Below are 23,134 nucleotides of genomic sequence, written 5' to 3'. Positions count from 1 at the left end.
GGAATTAACAGGGCAAACAGGACTTCATCCTTCTGTTTAGGAGTTAAATAAGAATACAAAGAAGATACAGTAACAAGCACACTTCCTTACATCATCTATTTTTTTAATTTTTTTTTTAGTTTGAAAGGCAGTCTATTAAGAATTAAAAAGTACTAATGAAAAATCTGAAGGAGCACTAGATGAAAACACACGATTTATCAAGAAGAGTAGACCATTAATTAGCCGAAAAGTTGGCACTGTATTTCATTGTATACACCTCGGAAGAGGAATTCTATGAAGAGATACTGTTGCTTTTTTTTATTCTTCTGCATTTTCACTCTTTACGCTGTAGCCAAACTTTCTGCAAGGAAAGACTTAGCACACATTAACACGGGCACAACAGCCTCATCCTCACTACATCTTACATCATCTTACACAATGAAAGTGTCATGACATGCAACCCCATCTGCCTTAGGAAAAAAAAAAATTCCATCTGGCATTTTTTGAAATACCATCTCTGAGAAATCACAACACTCATTGCACACTCAAGATACAAAAATCAGAAAACACGCTCAAGCTTTATAAATTCAGCATCACTCAAAAGCCAATCTCCTCCACTGCTTTTAAATTAAGGGATAACTCCTGTAACTAACGCAGGCTTGGCTTGACCTGTAAGCAATGACGAACTCGCTCCATGATGTGTCAATTATTAACTTGCTTGAGTTTTGAATCCTTAAGTCCATTGCGGGGGGAGTACATTATAACTGTTTTCCCAACAGCGTTAGCATTCAAAATCAGTACAATCTGTTGAAGATAGGGTCACATACTGGATGGACAGGGTCACTGCCTTATGTCTCTAAACACGAATCCAAATGATAGATGAAAATGTCTTGTCTTTTCAGGGGGAAAAAAAAAAAGCCAACCCAAAACCCAGCAGGTGTACCTCTTTCCCTGCAGCTGCTAAAACCTGCCCAGTTCACGTGTAACAGCTCTGCTAATGCTTCTATTCCTATAATCATTGACAGTGGCAATCAGTGGTGCTTAAAGACAACAGCTGTTCAGCTGACGGCCGTTCATTTCCTACTCATCTATACAGGCAACTAAAAGTTGGATTCCAGCAACCTTTTGGGAAATATAACACACATGGAAAGATGCTTTCGTGCCTGAAGCATTGTGGAAGCTACTGTCATTGTAGGAGCCGATAGCCTGAAGCGCCTAGCTTTAAAGGAGCGAGCTTTGGAACAATTAGTTGATGCTAATGGTGAGTAGGAGAACATCGCGGTACCACAGCCAGCCGAATTTAAAATTCATTTTGCAGTGCATGATTATTTGAAAAAGCGAAATGTGATTTTTTTAACCTGGTCATAGTGCGAAACTCCTGCAGGTTAAAATACCCTAAAGGCAGCAACGCAACGCACCATCCCATACATATTCGGTACCTTTTCTACATGCCCTTTTTCATTCGTTAAGGTTCCCCCAGCGCAGGGGCAATCTCCCACAAGCCGAGTTCGCATCTCCCCTCTCCCCCACAGATGCAGAAGCATTCAGGCGCTCTCCTGCCAAGTCTGGGCACCCGCTCTCCAGAGCAGGTGCTGCTGCTGCCCGGCCCCGCTCCCACAAGACCGCAGGCTGCCCGCAGCCCCTCTCCGGCCAAGCCCCGGCTGCAGAAGCGATTCCGCCCGCGGGCGCCGATCACGGCAACGACTCCCAGAGCCCCGTCCCTAAAACCTGTTGGGAATTGCTGAAGGGCTGCGGGGCTTCCCGGGGAAGACAGCACCAAGACCGACTCCCCCAGAAAACACCTTGCGAACCGCCCCGAGCCGGTGCTCGCTGTTCTCCCGCCTCTCCCGGTACCGCAGGTCCGTACTCACTCGGGGCGCGGGGGACTCTCCGACGCCAGCGCTCCTCTCCCCAGCCGCCTCGGTAGCTGCTCGCCCCTACGTGCGCGGGCGAGTGCGGGGCAGGAGAGACCCCGCCGCCCGGCTCCGCGCCGCCGCTGAGGCCGCGCCCACTCACCCTACGTGCGGCTCGGCAGCCGCGGCCCCCTCCCCGCCCGCTCGGCTCGCCCCGGCCGCCTACGTGTGGCCGTGCATGCGGGGAGCGGGCGGTACGCCGCTCCTGAGCTCAAAGGCGGCGGCCGCCCGATGATCCCCTGCCCGCCGCGCTCGCTCAGGCGGAAACGGGGCTTCCCGCGGGCTGGCCCTGCTCCCCGCCGCAGGCGAGCAGCGCTGGGAGGGAGGTGAAGCCGCCGAACGGGCCCTCGGCAGCGGGGAGCACCGCGCCGGAGCTGCGGGCAGCACGGGAAGGCCGGCAGAAGCCCCTCGCGGGGCACATCTGGCCGGGAGTGTGGCGGCGCGTCACGTCCACACGGCCGCGAAGCGCGGGCGCAGCTGCGGCACTGCCGAGCCCCCTTTCCCTCAGAAGACCCCGCCGTTCCCAGGTCTGCCGGGCTGCAGGCCGGCGAGCTCGCTGGGGGCGGCTTCTGCGGCGACAGGGGCGGGTTACGCCGAAGTCCCACCGGCATCCCCAGGTTCCCCGGGGCTGTCGCACGGCGGCGGCTACCTGGCCGAACCCGCGACCGCTCCTTCGCCCAAACCCCTTCCTCCCCTGGGCTGCTCTCTGACTGCGCCTCGGGGCTGACCGAGGGGTGCGCTGGCCTCTGTGCCTGCGGACCAGGCTGACCCCCCACAATGGAGGACAGGAGGAACAGACGGAGCCAGGTCGTGCTACCCCCACGAGTGACAGCCGCTCGCCCTGACAGAAAAGCCCAAGTTGCACCGCCCGGCAACGGAGAGTGCGCATGCGTGGGGAAGCCGCGCAGGCGCCCCGAGGGTGTTGTGGGGCGGCTGCGCATGCGCCCGGGGCAGGGAGCGGAGCGGCGGAGGCATGAGCTCGGTGCCGGGGCTGCAGGTGGACTGCGAGGAGCTGCTCGGCGCCTTCCAGGAGGCCGACACCGTCCGCTTCGAGCGCTTCGCCGAGCTGTGGCGGGAGCGCCGCTTCCACACCATCTTCTAGTGAGTGAGGAGTCCCGGCCGGCCCACCCGCCGCCGGGCCCGCGCTGCCTCCGGGCCGCCTCTTCAGCGGCCTGCTCGCTGCGAGCCGCCCTTACCGGCACCAGCTCGAAAGGTGCCGGGTCCAGCCGCCCTTTCGCGCCCCTTTGCCTGTGTCCCGCCTCAGGGAACCCGTCTTCCCCCTTCAAAGGTCCCCGCTGCCGAGTTTGCCCCGTGCTAGCACGGGGGAACCTTCAAGGGGGTGTTGGTGAGCCGTGCGTCCCTCAGAGCTTTTGGGAGAGGTTTGCCTGGCTGGTGTGTAAGTAAATGGCAGTGAAGCACCGATCCCTGTGTAATACTGGAAAACAGTTATTAGTTCAGTTTATTTTGTGTATTAGTAATGAATTAGTAATTGAACACTGACACTTCAGGGAGCTTGATGTAATCCTCATGAGATTAAAAAATATAATGTAGGACATTGTGTTTTTCACTTTAGATCTAATTTAATACAGAGAATTTCATGCAGTACTGTGTGACAGCTTAAGGTCTGGCTGTCTTTGAAGACTTCCCAGAACTTGGGCCCTATGATAATATGTTTTAAAATACCTAAAGCTTGTTTCTATATTCTGGATTTTCTAAAGCCTGCACTTTTATATTTACTTACTTTAATGTGCTTCCTTTTTGTTTACTTTAGTGGTAGAATAAGAGCTTTGGAGAGGAATAAGCTCACTAAGAAGACTTTAGAGCTTGCACAGCAGTACTTCTTGCCCCCGTACTCTTTCCAGATTCGAGTTGGTGCTCTGTACCTTTTGTATGGGCTCTATAGTACACAGCTTTGTCAGCCAAAACAAAAGGTAATTGTTCTTGAGATTTTATTCTTAAGAGATACTAGATGTAAGATATACGGTATACTTCTGTCTACTTTGTCATTGTAAATGGGTAGGGCATTTCCTCACACTTTCTTAGAATAAAAATATTTAGAACCAGAGGGTCCCTTTGGAGAAAGTAGCCTAGGTTTGAGAAGTTACGTGCTGGTGACTAAAATATTGCTTATGCCTCCTAAATTGTAGCCATGGTCTCAGAAATATTGTTTGCCAGATAGAAAGCTCTTCTCTCTTCAAAATTGAAGACGACTACCTTTAAATGGGAACAGAGAATATGCTCATCAGCAGGAGAAATCCATTACAGCCCCAGTTATTTCTTAGAGTTTCAACACAATGAAGATTGGCTGAATTATTTCCGGTTCATGTTAACCAGAAGTGGAAGTGGAATTTGTAAATAGATTGAAAGGGTGAATGCCTGAATTGCATGTCTCCTTGCTGCTTCTAGGACAGGAGACCAGTGTATAAAGGCGTTGGAAACTCAGTGCAAGAAGTGTTTTACTTGAAAACTGTATGATGTATGTTGTGTGCACATGCACAATTGAATCCAAATTCTTTAAATAAGAAACTGAAGTTTAAGTATTCTACAGTGATACTATTGCATCTCATATCTTAACTTCAAGGAAGTCAATACCTTTTCGGAGATGAATTTAGGGAATTTTAAAACCATTGCTGTATAGCAATTGTTAGAGAGTCCAGGAATTATCAAAGAAGCTAACTTAGGTAGGGAGAAGAGGAAGTGGACAGAGTACATGGGAGAGGAAGGACAGCAAGAAGATACAGATATTTTTACGAGCATTTCACTGGCAACAAATCATGGTACGAGTATTGATTCTTAATCATCTAGTGAATGCAAGTCTCCTAGGTGTGTATTGTTTCAGGCATCTCGGAATGTGCAGAGTTAATTTTTTCAAATGTCAAAGAGGGCTCATGTTCCATGTCGCTGTGAAAGAAAGTAACTGCAGTAAGAATATTTAACACAACAGTATAATAAGCCTATCTGCGTAAAATTTTCATAGTAGTAACAAATGTTATAGTAGGATTCTTTCTGTAGTTCTGTGATTGTGTGATGTGTTACACCCTAGACATCCAAGTATTGTGCATAGTATAATGTGATCACAGTAGTCAGCTGAATCAATTTTTTATTTGTTGAAATATGCAGGTCGGTACGACAATATACAACTGGTTTTTTGCAGATCAGAATTGCACTCAAGGATTGGCCTGAAATCCAGAAATTTCAACAGGATCTGATAGACTCCCAGCATTATGACGCAGCATACATCTTTAGGACACTGCGACTTGCCAGAGCATTCCATTTCACAGCAATGCCAAAGCTAGTGAGTTGTTAAATTAATGACTTACCATTTTTAATAAAATATCTTCAGCTTTCAATGGCTAACAGTTCAACAGTTCATGTTTTTAATTTAGCTTTGAGGCTGTGTTGAAATGTAATATGTCTTGCTTTATGTAGCTAGGTATGTGACGTAAAGCTTAGAGGATGTTTGAATGTGGGATGCTTCTCACCTGAAAATATTTTTTTCAGTATCTAATGTTCTTATTAGATTTGAGATGTCTTATCATTTGTGGAAATGAGTCTGCGTGCTGCGTTAAATTCTTGACTGGGGACTAATTTTTGAAAAGTGCTGACTGAACACTTGACAGTAAAGCTGCGTGCTATTGTTGGTGAGATGTTTTTATACCTTTCAGCATCTCTTGATTATTGGATGTGCAGTAAGAATTTTCAAGAGGAGGTGCCATTTTAAGTTTGCTTTTAGGTTACAAAACATTGTGTCTCGCTTTAGCTAAACTACAGAACTAAGAAGAAGATTCAGGAAAATGAATTTAAAGAAGAATTTAAGGACCCAAGTAACAGAGTAAACAGCCTCATCACTAATGATGTATTGGAGGTACAGTAACTTTTAAACTACAGATTAATCACTGGGGTTTGTTTTGTTTTTCTTCTTCTGTTGTCTGAGAGCTATAACTTCTCTACTTGGCATGGTCTTGTCCTTTATAAGTCGTCTTATGGAATGCAGACTAGGATAATAGTCTGTAGTTTTACCGAACACTCAGAAACACAGCATTTATTTTGGAAGACTTGTGGTACCTTTTTCAATACTGAAATATGCTCTAATGTTTTGTGGTTTTGCCTCAGTAAGATGTAAAAAGGGGAGAGTATAAATGGTTAATTATCTCTTGGGCAGAGAAAAATGGACAATGTTGGGTGGGGGGGAAGCATGTTTATTTTGATATGTCTGCAGGTTGCAGCTGGAGGCTTGATACTTGCGGTAACATTAATTTACTTATCTGCACGTTAGAGAGGCTTCTCTAACCTTTTCTTCTTTTAAAACTTGGTTCTGTTTAATATATAACACATTTTATAAAAAATGGAGTAACTCAAGCCAGGTATAGGTTCTTATATTGCTCATTATTTGACACTGTCCCACACGACATCCTTGTCTCTAAATTGGAGAGACATGGATTCGATGGATGGACCACATGGTGGATAAGGAATTGGCTGGATGGTTGTACTCAAAGAGTTGTGGTCAACGGCTCAATGTCCAAGTGGAGAACGGTGACGAGTGGTGTTCCTCAGGGGTCAGTACTGGGACCGGCACTGTTCAACATCTTTGTCGGTGACATGGACAGTGGGATCGAGTGCACCCTCAGCAAGTTTGCCAACGACACCAAGCTGTGTGGTGTGGTCAACACGCTGGAGGGAAGGGATGCCATCCAGAGGGACCTTGACAGGCTGGAGAGATGGGCCTGTGTGAACCGCATGAAGTTCAACAAGGCCAAGCGCAAGGTCCTGCACGTGGGTCAGCGCAATCCCAAGCACGACTATAGGCTGGGCGAGGAATGGATTGAAAGCAGCCCTGAGGAGAAGGACTTGAGGGTATTGATTGATGAGAAGCTCAACAGGAGCCGGCAGTGTGTGCTTGCAGCCCAGAAAGCCAACCGTGTCCTGGGCTGCATCAAGAGCAGTGTGACCAGCAGGTCGAGGGAGGTGATCCTGCCCCTCTACTCTGCTCTTGTGAGACCCCACCTGGAGTACTGCGTCCAGCTCTGGGGGCCCCAGTACAGGAGAGACATGGAGCTGTTGGAGCGAGTCCAGAGGAGGCCACAAAGATGATGAGAGGGCTGGAGCACCTCTCCTATGAGGACAGGCTGAGAGAGTTGGGGTTGTTCAGCCTGGAGAAAAGAAGGCTCTGGAGAGATCTAATTGCGGCTTACCAGTTTCTGAAGGGGGCCTACAGGAAAGCTGGTGAGGGACTGTTTATGAGGGAGTGTAGTGACAGGACAAGGGGGAATGGGTTTAAGCTGAAGGAGTGGAGATTTAGATCAGATGTTAGGAGGAAATTCTTCACTGTGAGGGTGGTGAGGCACTGGAACAGGTTGCCCAGAGAGGTTGGATGAGGCCCCATCCCTGGAAGTGTTCAAGACCGGGTTGGATGGGGCTTTGGGCAACGTGGTCTAGCAGAGGGTGTCCCTGCCCATGGCAGGGGGGTTGGAACTAGATGATCTTTGAGGTCCCTTCCAACCCTAACCATTCTATGATTCTATGATCATGACTCAGTAATAGATCTTTGTTTACAGGTTTTTCCAGTTGCTGCTAGCAAATATGTGTCATCAGTAAGGTTAACTATGGTGGTACAAAAATCAGTAATCTACGAAATGTCAGGGTGAGAAGACTTGCTTCCTCAAAAGGAGGAAGTAAAATGCTTCCTCCAAAGAGATTAAAATGGACCGCAATATCAGAATGAGACCTCTGTGAACACTGCTCCTGAGTATCACTGAGACTTCCCTCTTAGTTTAAATAATGCAAGATACTCTTTCTTCTTTTGCTTATTTGTTGGACTGATAGGACAGTGCTAGGAAACAGTATTGCTATGCTCCCTTAAACTGAACTGATGTAAACAGAATCTGTTTCTAACACTCCTGCTAATTCAGTGGTCTCCTTAGAATGGTTTGTATAACCCTGGTTTCGTTCATTGAGGACTGATATTGCTTTACTCTGGAATCTTTTTTTTTTTTTCTTTCTCTGAAAAGAGCTTCTTTTTTATTTTAGGAACTGATGAATATTCATGACCACTATCAGAAAATGAAGTGTGTCATTTCAGCTGACAAATCCCAGCCAGACAAGGCCCTGAGCTTGATAAAAGATGGATTTGTAGTTACTCTTAAAGACATAACCTTGGAGCATCAGGAATGGCAGCAGAACAGAATGGTAGGTAATATCAACCATTATGCTGTGGCAACTTAACAGATTATGTGAACATGTAAGAACTGTCTGTCTTAGTGTAATAACCTCTGAGCATACTTTGTAAATCTCAGACTTAAGTAGAAGGAACTGCAACACTGAAGACATGTAATGAGTAAAAGCTTAGGCAGAGTGATGGTGCAGGGGGAAGGACATAGACTTGTATCTGGTACTGCCTCTGTGATAACATAAATGATTGCTGAGACGTAAGCCCTGGAGGATGTGACTTATGGGCGGTATTAGAATGACCATATCAAATACCTCTCTAACACTTATTCTTGGATCACAGAAAGGCTGTAGTGTAAGATCGATGAAGAAAATGGGCATATGTGTAAATATTTGTTTTGTTTTTCACAAATCTTGGATTTTAGCTGCCTTGTGTATGATAGACATTGAAATTTATTTTTTTTTCCCAGAAATTATTCCTAAATGCTAAAGAAACTGATGAAATATCAAACAAAAAGGAAGAAGGAACTTTGCTAGAGTCGGAGGTAAGAAAAATGAACTAGTTTGCTACATTGCACAGGCCAAATCTGTTAGGTTTTTTTTACTTTAGATCACAGGCTAATCGGTGTATGTCAAGGCTTCATAGTGTCAAAGTAAGTTCCAGGAATAGCTAGTGGGGCTGGTTGTTTTTTGTTTGTTTGTTTTTGTTAAGCTGTGAGCATTCACTGCTGTGATATTTCTTGGATGCGCTTAATAAAGAGTCCCTTTCAAGCAAGGAGGGGAAAGAGCTGTATTTTCTTGGCCAGACTCCTTTATGGTTCCTCCTGGAGTTTCAACTAAATGCAATATCCATTTTTTATGGTACAAAATTATCTCATGTTGTACTTATCTGCTTATTTCAACTTTGAATTTGCGTAAGGTGTGAAATTTCTAATTTGATTTTTTTTTTCCTCCTGGGCTTTGTAACAGTGAAGGCAATCAAAATTACGGTCTGCCTTTTTAATGAAATTTGAACTTTTTTTTTCTTTAAGTAACAGTTCAGCAGCATTCTAATTATGTAAAACTAATTCCAATTACAGAATTACAGCTGTAGTGAGATATCACTCAAGTGATTGTCTGATGTGATATTTCATTTCAATACTGCTGTAATAGAATATGAAAACTTTTCTGACTGATCTCTTTGTTTCTTTGCAGGGTTCTGAAAGAGCAAATGCATTGGCTCGAATCAAGTACAGGTCTTACTCTGCAGTTGTTGAAGTAGGTATAAAATTTGAGGATAGGGAGGTATTTATTCTTAAAGAACAGTTTTAACTGCCAGTTTAATGTAAATGCTAGGTCAGAAAGGAATGAGTTAAAATTGCACTCTGTAATTCAAACTTTGAATGTTCTAGTTTTCCTAACATGTTGGGGAAACCTGAAGCTTTTATTGTTCCTGTTAGATTTATGGAAACAGTGCAGATATGGTCTATGCTTGGGGGATTTTAATTTACAAGGTATCTTAATTTCTAAGCTTTGTTTAAGTAGATGGAATTTTAAGGAAATGGAATAAAAATACTTGCAAGTTGAATTGCTCAAATTCCTTGAAGCTTAGGTATTGGAAGCTCTGAAGATGATTGTGAAATGGAACTTTTGAGGGTTTAAAGTCAGTTGGAAGTTCTTGGAAACATTGTTTCAATAACTGCTACTTTAAAAATATTGTTGATTTGTCTTTTTTATAGCAGGCCTACGAGAGACATTACGACTTTCTTTGTTTATTGAAATGTCTTATTGAAAAATGCATTATTAAATTAAACAAAGCTCTGGAATGTACAACAGTCCAGACCTGTGAATATGCATTGATATTGTTTTCTAGGCAACTAAGCAAAATATGACAGTAAGGAGGATTTATGGTGCAGTGGTTATTGAAGTGTTCCTTTTGCTTGCACACAGCATTGTGCAACACGATGTAGGCTGATACCAACAGAGAATGGTTTGAAAATAAATGAATGTTTCATCACCTGAATTTTAAGTGATACACTCATTAAATCATAGAAGAGCGTTGGCCTGTTAAAACTGAAGATCAGTAACTAGTAGGAATCCTTCCTCTCTCTCTCCCTCCCCTTCCATCCCTTTTCCACCCTGATGTGGAAGTAGATGCTGACTTGTAAAGTATTGAGTGACATACAGTAATATCTGGCTGTAGAATTTTAGCTTTTTTGTATCATTCATATGTATACTTGGGTTCTAGGCTTCCAAATCCAGAAGACATCGTCAAGTAAGATTAGAATCTTCTGAATCAGGATCGAATTATGGGAAATCTCCGAGTCGAAGTAAAAAAAACAGTAGGAGACCACAGCCAGCAAGGATAAGAGATTCTTTGGAAATCAAAGGTGTGTCTCCATTGCATTTGTGATCCTGGAGAGACTGCAAAAGTTTATCCATTGCTTTGCTAGCTGAGGCAGCTGGGTTAAATTTTACTGTTGATCAATGGACATAGAGGATTAAAGAAATGTTTTGTGATACCCCCATTGTAATTGAACCTTTCTGTCTGTTTTCCACAGTCTGGTCAGGTAGAAAGACAACTTGAGCGCATGCAGTTTATAGTTAATTTGAAGTCTCATACATAGTCCTGCTAATTTTTCTCTGGAAAGGGATGACCTTGGAAAAAAAAGCATGTCCTGTGTGGCAGTGTCTTAATTTTTCCTATTGCTATATAACAAACATACTGGAGATTAAGATATGCGTCTAACTGTTTCTTCTTCTGACAGATAGCTTCTACTTTTGAAGCTATCTTTTTTGACAAAAATCAGCCTGTCTGATAATTTTGATAGTTCATACTATCTTCATGAAATCCAAAGAAAACCTTGCCTGTTTCTAATCTGTCCCTGAGCTCTTGAAGGAATATCCTCTAGTATTTCTGAGGAGAAAATGATATTGATATCTTAATGACAGTGATTGCTTTGTAAGTACTTACACTATCACATCAGTCATTCTCCTTCTGTTTGATACTTGTTATTTATTTTGTTCTTTTGTTACCGAAAGTTTTAGTACTTCCATATGAATACAAATCTTCTGTCAACAATTGATGTAATTTCAAAACTCTTTTCAAATTGTTTTCTTAATCTCAGTATTGGAATTATTACATTATAACAGTTATAGATTTGTTTAGTTTATAGCTAGACTTTTTTCTTCTTGACAGGAGGCTTTTTTTATACACCTGTGACTTTTTTGTGGTTTTGTAATTCTGTTTTATTTCTCCTGAGCATTATAATTTTAGCTAGGAATCAAAACAATTTTAAGGAGCAAACGTTTTTAAAACAGATACAGACTACTTATGTCCAGTCTTTGGGACCTTTTTTCGTACTTTGAAAACACCCTGGAAATAAATACTTTTAACTGCTTGTACTTGATATCGTTCTAGTTTATCTATACTGGTATAAGAAGCATTGCCATGTCCCTGTATGTGCTCAGTGAAGGCTCTTGCTTAATGTAGTCAGAAAAAGACTTCCAAAATTTTGATGAGATGGGAACTCCTTTCTGCCTCAGACTAGAAGTTTTTTCAAAAAAATTGACTTACCTGATCCAAAGCTGCGGAGTTAATATCTTTTAAATTTCTTTTATTTGTGAAGTTTGCTGAAAGTACGATGCTGAGACCAACAACTTAAAGGATTAGCCATTTATATGGATTTTTGTTGTATGGTGTCATCATTTATGTTAATATATTCTAAAAGAGATCAAGTTTCAGAACATGAGGACTGACTCATTTCGACATGATATAAGACCTGGTGTGAGGGTACTTGGCTAGATTAAAAGAGGAGGTGAGGAAGGAGAGGGAGATCAGCTGTCTATTTCAGGTCTCTGTTGGAGAGATCCTATCTGGTGGTGCTGATCTTTGGCATATCTGAACTGACCAATGATTGATTTAGTTTATTTTACTATCATAGCATTTATGTTATCTGGATTGGTGCAACTTTACTTTCTAGGTATTTGCACATCCCTGTTTATGCAATTTTTTTCTTTTTTTTTGTCTTCCAAGACTTTCTTTAGATCTCTTTATCTTCTAGTTCTGAAAACATGGGAAATTACTTTTCTTAAGTAAATTGTCTTTCTGATATCCAACTTTTAAACTGATAAAAGTTGCTGTGTCCTTTAAGTTTTTCATTTACTTATTATTTATTAAAGGTTAAATGAAAATGAACAGCAAAACCGTTTTGAATTAACTTTGTTTTGAAGAAATGGATTTCATTTCAAAGTTACAAACTCTGTTTTCTGACTTGCTTAGCTTCTGCTAGTAAAAAAGTTACTGAGAAGATTCATCCCTCTTCACAGGTGAGCATTAGGCAATGTTGCCTTTTCATCTACTGTTTTAAAGTGAAGCAGTGTTGAAGAGGAATAAGGGCATTTTGAATTATCTCTGGACTGACTTGGTGATTAATATGTTTTAAACTTGTAGTGGTAATTACTTGTTATTGAAGGTTTGTTTAGGGATTCATATGAAAGTAGATACTGTGAAATGTAGGTGTTTCTCTACAGCCTTTGACTAGAAAGTCAAGAGAACAGCAAGTCAACAATCATTTAACTGCTGGACCTGAGATGTGGAAGTAAAAAAAAAAAAAAAAAAAAGCTGATGGTTTTTTCCTAAAACTTGATCTGCAGGTGAAATGCAAGTGGCAAAGGAAACTGTTACTCGGCATATTGGGATGCCTATAATCACAGAAGAAGAGAACTCGGATGAAGAAGGTACAATGATTGAAATTCTGACAAACTGGTGACTTGTTTTTTAATAGCTCTCTACTATGCTGTATTTTTCTGAAGCTGTTATTTTGGACTGTGTGTTGCTGCCTTGCAAAAGCTAGATTAGTTTTTAGCCTGTAAGTTGTTGCATGAAATTTGAAGCTTTGATTTGAGACTTTGTTATGAGCACTCACATAGTGGCAAAATCCTGAGTCATGTTTTTTCTACATAGATTTCATTATAGTGTGTTCAGAGTTAAAATTGGTCCAGTTAAAAGGAGACTTACTCTTCTGTAATACAAATCTGACTTGAAGAGTTCCAATGTGTAGGGAAAAGTGATTTTTCTTTGGGTCATTCTCCCACTTACAGAAGATACCTCTTCTAGTATCTCTGGGATCTCATGTAACCTGCACTTGAGGTCAGAATTGCCCTTGCTGACTTCACATATGTGGAAGAGAGGGACCTTAGAAGTTTCCCCTCTAGCCTTTGTTTCACCTAGGCAACAGTCAAGGATTAAGTTCCAGCATACATGTACAGTAATAGCATCCTCTGCTATATTAGAAGTTGTCTGACATAGTTGGGGTAGGGTTCTGGGAACCCTGGCAGAAGAGTGGCTGACTTTGTCCCTCACATTACTGGAAATAATGTAATTTTTATTTGGAAGCAATGGTAAAGCAGGTTTCTCAAAGCTGATGGTGAAGTTGCTCGACAGAAGCATCAAATGCATGTAGTATGAATTGAGATGTTAGATGATCTTGAACTGCTCAGCAACTCAGAAGCTTCAGAGTCCCTCCTCGGTATTGCTTGAGGAGAATGTAAGCTGTGGAACAGACACTGTACAAAAATTGCATCCTCTTTATCTTGAGGTACCTTATTTAGCTGTGCTCTGGGAAGAGCCCAGAGCTTTGCTGCCATGTCTCAAACATGGGTGGTGTTCTTGGGAGACGAGCTGGCCAGCTAAAGGCATGATTTCCACTGGCAGTTCTAGCTAGTCTAAGACTGATGGGTCTTGCTTGGGTAGTGGAAGGCTGACTTGATAGACCAGAGATACTGGTTCTTCACCTGAAAGAGCAGGATTTAATTTGATTGCTTAAAGGGGAAGCAAAGGGTTAAGTACAGCTTCTGGAAAGCTTTAATGGCATAAATGAGTGTGAGGAGTATATCTTTGGAGTTAATTTACTATCCAAAATTGTATGTAATGGAAGGATATTTCATACAAGGGAGCATAATAACTACTAAAATACAATTGTAGTGAGGTAGCACATTTATATTTTCTCTTTTTATAAGCAAAGGAGCATCTTGTAGTACTGAAATGAGATTACATTCTCTTATCACCTTAGTTGTAGACAATGTGAATTCATTCAATTTTAAATGGTCAGATCGAAGGTACAATGATGCATTTAATATTGTATTTTATTTACTTACTTTTTCCTTCAAGTTGTTGTGGACAAAAAGTTTCTTTCTAAATCAAGAACATTTCTCAGAATTTGCCAGCAAATGCTGAAGCATTAAAATGCTCATAAGCAATCTCTGCAGGTATTTTGGGCTTAATTTTGTGAGTATTCTGTTTGTCGAATTCACAATGAAATCTTAAAGGTGTTCATGAGGAGCCGAAAGCTCTCAAGATTGAATAAGTTTTGAAGTACAGTATTTTGTTCATCAATGGAACTTTAATTGATATTTTGAATTATAATGTGCTGTAGAATCTAGAAAGATTTTTTTTCATATTTAAAACCATGGGGAGAAGGATTGGGAGGGAATCTCAAGAGCTCATCTCATTCATTTCCTTTGCTGGGCAGAATTAATTCTACTTTAATCATTCCCATGAGGGAAGATAGATTGAAAAGCTTGTCAGAAAAATCTCTTTATTTCCTTTCAGAAGTATCTCTACCCAAGAGGAAAAGAAGATAGAGGATCCAGTTGGAGAAGTGCTAATGTTAATTTTAATGACAAAATGTAAATATCAGAGGTAACACAAAGTGCTTGTTTTGGATACCTTTGAATGTTCAAGTGTCTGGGACCAGAACTACACATGATGCTGGAATATTGGTTGTGACTGGTATACCTTAGCTGTCTCAGGGTACAGCATCTGGTGCCTTTATTCACCTGGTGAATGCTTGTTGGGGGAGACAAAGTTGTTGTGCCCTGTTTGAGATGGAAAGAGAAGGTGGTTCCTTGTTGTATTTAGCTTGTACGATGTGAGTTATCACTTGGAACTTATGTTGATCTGCAATGATGGTTTTAGCTGAGACTGTTAAAAGAAACAGCTCACAAAATATTTGCCCGTATGAGACTTGTTTGTAATCTTTTATCTGAACATAAAATTAAGGTTACTGACTGTTGAAAATTAGTACAATAAATTATTTTTCACAGCTTGCTCCATTTTATAGTGTGTACCTTCAGTAATGTTTATTGTGGTTTGATCCCACAGATGTGGAAGATGAACTTGATGATAAGCCTTTTATTGTAGTTTGTCTCCAGCAGATCTGGAATCATTGTATATTCAAATGAAGAAATGTAAAGTATGTTTATTAATTCTGGAGATGACCCTAAGCTGTAGAAGTGCAGGACTGGAATTCAAAATTATCTTTATAAATTGGAGAGGAGTGGAAGAAGTGGGTATGGAAATAAGCATGAAGCTCAGGATTGAAAACAGGTACAGGATGGGGAAATGATTGCTAGGCAACAGGACTGCAGAAAAAGCAGACAGACTGAGAATCATAAGCTGGAGTATTTTCTATAAACAGTAACAAGCACTAGCATTCGTGTCATTCAGCCCTGAAAGGCTATAGCCTTACATACCCCTCTCTGACCACAGCAACTCAAGGAGAATGTGCGTAGTTATTCTCCTTGGTATTTTCTCCAGTTGATCATAGCTGAACTATTAAGAAAGGCCAAAGGAGTTGAGGTGTCTTCTCCTACAAGAAGAAATACAAAATAGAAGTTTGAAAGGTTTTGAATATAAATGGGACCTAAACTGAGTGAATTAGTTTGATTGTATGACTCTGAAAGGCCAAAGGAATTGAAATGCCCTTACTAGAAGAAAAATTACTAAGTGGAAATATATTAAATGCATTGGTTGATAAGGAGAAGTGGGCTTAAAGGACAAACAGGTGGACACCAGAAAAACTAGTTAAGCACTTGTGTTGCACTCAACCTTGTTAATGGGAAAAGAGGAAACAATTTATAATAAAGCCAAAACACTGCTATATAGTAAACTGAACAATCGAATATTCAGTTGAATAACCAAAATCTTTACAGTCTAATCCAAAAGTCATTATTAGTCCAGATCTAATTATTACAGAAAAAGAATAGTCGCATACAGAAAAAAAAAATACAGTGCTGGTAATACAGTTAAATGTATCATACACTTAGTTTCTACTGCTTTTTCCTGGTTTAATGTTCGCTCTTCCACTGCACTTCTGGTTGTAAGGTTGTTGGGTGCTTAGTCTGTGGATAGAACGTGCCACATGGTCAATATTTTCTGCTCATCTTAATGCAGTTAGGATCCTGTTGGTAATACTGCGTTTGTCAGTTTTGTCAATTCCAGCTGCTGCTTTGGGTGTGACAGAGAAGCTTTCTGGTATCCTTACGTTGCAGGGGATGGATAGCAGTATGGGTGTAACAGGAACAATTTGGAGATGAGGTGCAGTGGAGTATTTGAATCTCTTCTTGGGACCCCCCTGGATGGCTGAGAAAGATACAGATGAAGAGGGAGAGTTCTTTCTAGCAGATATTGGGACTACAGCTTCAAATTCATAACTTCTTAGGAGTTTCTTCATTTAGGAAGTTGCTTAAGGATGAACTTTACAGTACCAATCCTCTTCTGCTGTTTCTAGGCACTGAGGTTAAGCTAGGTCTTCCAGCTATGTGGTTTTGGGTTCTTTCCTTGAAGGGAAACTTGAAAGTGACTTTTTCTGTTTCCCTCCAAGTTGCAGGTATCTTTCTTAAGGAAGCTAAAGATTAAAGACAGCTACAAAAGCTTAGTTTTCACTTTCCTGACAGGCTATTTTCAGCTAAATTATTATTACTCCATATATATGGCATAAATTTATTTTAACATGTGTAAGGAATATGTTTAATACTATTCCCTGCAATGGCACTTTTTCATAACGTGACCGTGTTGTTTGCCTCTCCTTGTACCTACGAACCATCCCAAGACCTGAGTAGGAGAATTTTTCAGAATTTTCCATATTCAGTGACCTGAGTCTTCCTGCACACACCTCGGAAAATTATGTGTAAATCAACATCAGAAGCATGCAAAACCTTGACTAGGCACAAAAAGGGTGCATTCAACTAGCAGTTATTTTAATACTGTAATTATGAAAACAAGTGTTCTTTAACATGTTTGGCTGAGAGAGTTGGGATTGTTCAGCCTGGAGAAGAGAAGGCTCTGGGGAGATCTAATTGCGGCCTTCCAGTACCTGAAGGGGCCTACAGAAAAGATGGTCAGGGACTGTTTATCAGGGAGTGTAGTGACAGGACAAGGGGCAATGGGTGTAAGCTAAAGGAGGGTCGATTTAGATTAGATGTTAGAAAGAAATTCTTTACTGTGAGGGTGGTGAGGTACTGAACAGTTTGCCCAGAGAGGTTGTGAATGCCCCATCCCTGGAAGTGTTTAAAACCAGGTTGGATGAGGGTTTGGGCAACGTGGTCTAGTAGAGGATGTCCCTGCCTGCAGCAGGGGGGTTGGAACTAGATGATCTTTGAGGTCCCTTCCAACCCAAACCATTATATGATTCTATGTTTATAAAATTATGCAGATGTAAAATTGAAGTTATGTTTAAGGATAGACTTAGAACTGCTGACTAGGTTTGCAGTGGTAATATTTCAAAACTGTAATCCTGAGAATTTAGAGGCAGTTGTAAGCAAAGTTTCATAATGCTGGTGTAATCTTTTTAAAAAAAAAAATCCCTTGCTGCAGTCTGATGGGCAATTACAGGCTTTTAAAAACAGGAAAGGGACTTCCTAAAATGCTTCATTGAAGCAAGCAGCTGTCACTAAATAAAAACTAACCTACTCCTCCCTCCTCCCCGCCAACAACAGTAAATCTAGACTTCCAAGAATATTGTTTTGTAGTACCTAACTTCTCTCCTGTTTATAGCCTCAGGTAATACAGTAGGCAAAGGCTGCAAGGAAACTTCATCTCTGTAACACCGGTCTAACTTCCAGCTGACCTGGTGGATAGGAGTGAGGAAACATGACAGTATGTATCTGGATGATGTTATAGTTTTTGTAAATAAATTAGAGAAATATGGTTTGGCTGAAACTTCTCTAAGATCAATATACCACTGACTGAAAAACTACATTCATACATGTCCTGTTTTTTGCTGGGATACAGGTAATTTTCTTCTTAGTAGCTGGTATAGTGGTGTGGTTTGGATTTAGTATGAAAATGTTGGTAACGCACTGATGCTTAGTTGTTGCTAAGCAGTATTTACAATTAAGTCAAGGACTTTTCAGCTTCCCAGGCCCTGCCAGCAAGGAGGCATGAGTCTTCCGCAGGAGGTGCACAAGGAGCTGGGAGGGGGCACAGCCAGGACAGCTGACCCAAACTGGTCAAAGGGATATTCCATGCTATATGACATCATGCTTCTTATGTAACTGGGGGGAGTTGGCTGGGGAGGGCTGTGGCTTGGGATCTAGCTGGGCATCAGTCAGCGCATGGTGAGCAGTTGTGCTGTGCATCACTTGGTTTGTGTATTCTTTTATCATTATTATTACTATTTATTCTCTTCCTTTTCTGTCCTATTAAACTGTTTTTATCTTGATCCACAAGTTTTACTTTTTGCTGATTCTCTCCCTCATCCCGCTGTGGAGAGGAGTGAGCAAGCGGCTGCCAGCCGGCTTAAACCACAGCAATACAATATTAATCGCTATTTCTTTGGCAAAGCTAAAGGATCTTCTAAGTGGAGGTTTAAGCTGGTGCTCTGCACTGTTTTCAAGTATAATGTGGGTGATGAAAAGCAGAATAAACTTAAAATGCTTATAGATTACATCAGTTTACAAACTGTTGAAGTGGAAGACATTTTCCAGTATAATTTTTATTCTTACAATGGGAGAGATAGACAAGGTCTAATTAAGTAAAAGTACAATGGGCCGCACTTAGGAGGACAGATTAAATGCAAATACCCGCTTGCGAATGCTGGTGTAAGCAGCTGTTCTCTATCTGGAGGTTTTTGCAGCCCTCAAACCGAAGGTGGATCAGCAATGGGGGCGTGATGTGAAAAATTCCAAATGCCGTGGGTGGCAGTGGTGATCCGTGTTATGTACGGTTTGGGGAGGATGTAGACATCACCTCTAGAATAATTAAATGATCCTAAAAAAAGAGGCAAAAAAACCCCAAAAAACCAACCCCAGATTGTAAGAGAGTTTAGTCTGGAAAAGAAAGGGTTTAAGAGTGAATATAACAGTCTTCCCAGTAACAGTCTTTACAGCTCTGTATTGTTTATGCAAATGGTGATTAATTGTTCTCCATGTTTACTGAGGTAGAGCTATACAATTTGCAGTGACATGAATTTACTTAATAAGAGATTTTTGCAGTTAAGTAAACAGTTTGGCCTTATAACTAACAGCACAATCACTTTTACTGCAGGAGTTCAAAACAATGTTGGAAAAACATTAGTCACGGTTGTCTGAGGTAGACCTAATCCTGCTTTGGAGACAGGAGTGGACTAGAGGATACCTTGAGGTTTATTCTAGTATTATGGTTACATATGTATGTATACCTAACAGGACCCTATACACATACTTCATATTCTCTCATAACACATGCATAACAAGTTCTTCAACTGACACAGATATTTTATCCCTTCTTTTCTGAAATGTTTAATTTTGAAGTTCATTCTACTTCTGGAGTTGCCCCTTCACATTTTGCAAAGCTTGCTGTGTGGACCTGACTTCCTCACCCCATTTTCATCTTTGTCCTCAAATCAGATTAAGCCTGGTAACAGAGTACTTCCCTCCTCCATCTGTATGCACCCCAGCACTTGGAAATGGGACTGCAAGAACTTCATGAGCTACCACGGGGTTGAGAAATGTGCTAAAACTGTGTTTTATGCAGACCACTTCAGGTTTTGGGTCAGTCTTCTCCATGCTATGCTGTAGTTTGGCTACAACGGAGACATAGGCAAAGCAAAACTATATTGCAACAGCTCCAGCGTTCTGTAACAGACACCAAACTGCTCCCTCTTTAGTCGTAGAAATGTAAACCTGGATATGGAAAATAAAGATGGACATAAGGGCCAGCCATCAGCTATTAAAGGTTATCAGAGGAGTAACTTGTTGCTTTAGAAGAGAGTTTTGCACGTGTGGTGAAAAGTGAGGTAGCATTTAATTTTAGTGATGGGCTCAGTGCAAGCTGCTGTGTCTGCAGGTTAGTTTTTGACACAGGGCTGCGTGTTGACAAAGTCCATCTGAGTGAGGGTGGAGTTGGCGGTTGTATTTTTCCCACGCTACTAACGGGTTAAGGGACTCCTGAGGAGTCGGGGACAGAGATGGCACACAGTTTTGGAAGACGGGGTGAAGCTGTGTCGCCTCCCAAGTCAGATTTTTCTGCTGTGCCGCCTTTCGCTTTCCCCCCGGCCGCAGCCCCCGCGCCCAGCCCGCCCCGGGCAGCGCTCCCTGCACCCGGTGCTGACCCGGGGGCGGCACCGCCGCGGGCAGACGGCAGCGCTGCTCCTTCCCGCAGCCCCGGGGGACACCCCCCACCCCCGGCCGCCGCGCCTGGCTTCCCCCCTCCCCCCCCCGCGCCCAGGCGGGGAGGCGCCGTACAGGTCAGCGCGCCCCCTCCCCGCTGGCGGCGGCGGCCCGGGCCGCCTCCCCTCCCCTCCCCGCCTCGCCGCGGCCGCAGGGCTCTGCCGCCGCCATCGGGCAGCAAGCGCGGGAGGCCGGGCCGCCGCCGCGGCCATGGCGACGGACGGTGAGTGCGGGCTGCGCCCGGGGCGGGGGCGGCCTCTCCGGGGAGGGGGCTCAGGCACCTGCCGCCGGCCGCGCCCTTCCCTGGCGGGCGCTGAGGGCGGGGGGCTTTCTCTCTGCCGGCCCAGGCTGAGGGCAGCGGGGCGCTGAGTGCGAGGGGGAGCTGCGGGGGACGGGCCACGGCGGGGTGAAACCGGGCCCCGCTCCGGCGGCCCTGCCCATGGGACCGGCGGGGACCCTCCGCAGCCTGGGCCGGGGCCGTGGGGCCCGGCTGGGCGGAAAAGGGGGTGTGGGGTGCCTGTCCCGGGAGGCATGGCTGCGCTGCCCGGGCCGGGCCCCCTCCTCCCGCCGCCGGGGTCTCACAGGGCGCGGTGGTGTGGCGGTGTGCGCTGCCCGTGCCCTCCTCACGGGAAGAGACGAGCAGGTGGGCATATGCAGACACCACTTTTAGGGAGAATAAAGAAATAGGAAAGCCTGCTTTTAAGATAACAATGAACAGGTGTTCTTGTAATGATGGGAGACTTGTCATTATCTGCGTGCCGCTTCACTCACAGAGACTTGGACCACACTATAATACAAAGATGATCTTTAAGGTCCCTTCCAATGCAAACCATTCTATGATTCTATGATTTTAGGGATGATCACCTTCTGTTTTTTGATTGATTAGGTCGTTGCCCGATGACATGTACCTCCCTGGGGTAGGACTTGGCTGCGGTAGTGGTGCTGCTGGGTGGAGGGCAGGTATCAGTATTTCAGATCACAGCACCGACGAGTTAAAACCTGAATTGGTACTGTGAGTGATAGTCCCGCCGGTATCCTCCTGATTTACTATAGAAACTCCAACATCAACACTTAGTGAAGATTGCTGGGTTAATTTTGCTGTATCTTTTGCCAGGTTGGGGGAAAATAATCACATGAGCCTTTAAAAGATGCCAGGATGGCACATGGCAGTTTATAAGCTCTCAGGAACAAAATCCTAGACTTGAGCTTTTCAAAAAGATTTGGCTTAATGGAGAATCTAATTTCTCTCTTCCTTTTGTCATTTGGTGCTGTTCATTTGTGTTTGCAGTTCCTCGCTTTTTTTCGAGTCTCTGTCCCTAAGGAAGGATCATAGACTCACAGAATGGTTTGAGTTGGAAGGGACCTCAAAGCCCATCTAGTCCCAACCCCCCTGCCATGGGCAGGGACACCCTCCACTAGCCCAGGGTGCCCAAAGCCCCATGCAACCTGGCCTTGAACACTTCCAGGGAGGGGGCATCCACAGCTTCTCTGGGCAGCCTGTTCCAGTGCCTCACCACCCTCACAGTGAAGAATTTCTTTCTAACATCAAATCTAAATCTCCACTCCTTCAGCTTAAGTCCATCCCCCCTTGTCCTGTCACTCCATGCCCTTGTAACCACTCCCTCTCCAGCTTTCCTGTAGCCCCTTTAGGTATTGTAAGGCTGCTCTAAGGTCTCCCTGCAGCCTTCTCTTCTCCAGGCTGAACAACCCCAACTCTCTCAGCCTATCTTCATAGGAGAGGTGCTTCAGCCCTCTAATCATCTTCATGGCCTCCTCTGGACTCGCTCCTCTAGGCTGATGTGAGGTGGAGTCGTTCAGTGCTTTAAGATGGCCTTAGGAGAGCTAGGAACTGCCCTGGTTTGTGCAGAGTAATGGTGCACCTTTACCTACTGGAATCTGTCCTTTTATTCATTAGAGCCTCAAAGCAGAGATCCAAAGGCACTGGTAATGCTCAGCACATAATTGAGTTATCATTAGTTTATATTTTTCAGCATTTTACAAATTAATAAAAATATTGCGCGTTGGCTTCTCACCTCTGTTTCTGCTGCACAATATGAAATGGATAATTCTACTATATTTAATTAATTAGACATCATTCAGACCCAAAAGTCAGCAGAGGTACTGCTTTGTTCCTTAAACAAGAACAACTCGGTCTCCTCCCAATAATTACAAGAGGTGTCTTTTCTTCAGTGTACCTCCTCTTCTGGTAGTAGGCTCAGTCTTTGGGCTGAGGTGGTTGATGGGTGACTGATAAGGGCATGGGGACAGCTGAGCTCCCACCACCCCGACCCCATGCTGTTGGTTTTAGGGTGTACAGGGCTCTTGGATCAGCCACATAGATAGGTTCTCCCAGCCTGGGACTGTAGCAGGGGTGAGAAGAGCAGTGAATGAGATTTCATTTCGTAGGTCATAGCTCTGAGATCAGACTTGGGCACCCAGAAGGTCGATGTTTGTTCTAGTGAAGGGGAATTTGAAGATTTTTTTTTCTAACATTTTAACTTAGTTGCATTATGCTTTTTTTCTCTTATTGTAAGTGTCAGGAGATTGAACTAAGGAGCAGCAAACAGAACATTAAGCAGCTACTTATGATACTAAGTTACGTCTTCATAAGCCTAACAAATACGAGGGATGGGATCCACCATGAAGTGTGATCAGTGTGTTGATCA

The 23,134-nt window shown here is 43.3% G+C and overlaps 2 protein-coding genes across 6 annotated transcripts in view; both read left to right on the top strand.

Moving 5' to 3' along the window:
• Positions 1-2,654: 2,654 nt before the first annotated feature.
• On the top strand, positions 2,655-15,142 carry SNAPC1 (small nuclear RNA activating complex polypeptide 1). 2 transcript variants are annotated; one of them, XM_054827621.1, is made up of 10 exons: positions 2,827-2,993; positions 3,664-3,823; positions 5,047-5,187; positions 5,653-5,757; positions 7,920-8,078; positions 8,528-8,602; positions 9,252-9,314; positions 10,285-10,426; positions 12,693-12,776; positions 14,650-15,142. In XM_054827621.1, the coding sequence occupies exons 1-10, from the start codon at positions 2,866-2,868 to the stop codon at positions 14,679-14,681; spliced, it is 1,089 nt and encodes a 362-aa protein (XP_054683596.1). In that variant the 5' UTR covers positions 2,827-2,865; the 3' UTR covers positions 14,682-15,142. The 2 variants fall into 2 exon arrangements, with proteins under 2 accessions (XP_054683595.1, XP_054683596.1); XM_054827620.1 differs by lacking the exon at positions 3,664-3,823 and having other exon boundaries at positions 2,655-2,993.
• A 5,450-nt stretch (positions 15,143-20,592) lies between these two features.
• SYT16 (synaptotagmin 16) overlaps positions 20,593-23,134 on the top strand; it is a 111,499-nt gene continuing 108,957 nt past the window's right edge. For 3 of the 4 annotated variants that reach the window (XM_054827614.1, XM_054827618.1, XM_054827613.1), the window contains exon 1: positions 20,593-20,691. The gene's annotated coding sequence lies outside the window, so the exon portion shown is untranslated. The remainder of the gene's footprint in view (positions 20,692-23,134) is intronic. The other variant, XM_054827615.1, reaches the window with a different exon arrangement.

This window comes from Grus americana, chromosome 5, assembly GCF_028858705.1.
Source record: "Grus americana isolate bGruAme1 chromosome 5, bGruAme1.mat, whole genome shotgun sequence".
Classification (NCBI taxonomy): domain Eukaryota; kingdom Metazoa; phylum Chordata; class Aves; order Gruiformes; family Gruidae; genus Grus; species Grus americana.
Note: the sequence above shows the minus strand (reverse complement) of the source record. Positions and strands in the feature narration are given on the sequence as shown.

Excerpts from the sequence above, each read along its gene's own strand:
- SNAPC1 (XM_054827620.1), top strand. The coding sequence starts at position 2,670 with ATGGAGGACAGGAGGAACAGACGGAGCCAGGTCGTGCTACCCCCACGA. Across the intron at positions 8,603-9,251 it reads GAACTTTGCTAGAGTCGGAG|GGTTCTGAAAGAGCAAATGC; the intron begins GTAAGAAAAATG and ends GTTTCTTTGCAG. Across the intron at positions 9,315-10,284 it reads CTTACTCTGCAGTTGTTGAA|GCTTCCAAATCCAGAAGACA; the intron begins GTAGGTATAAAA and ends CTTGGGTTCTAG.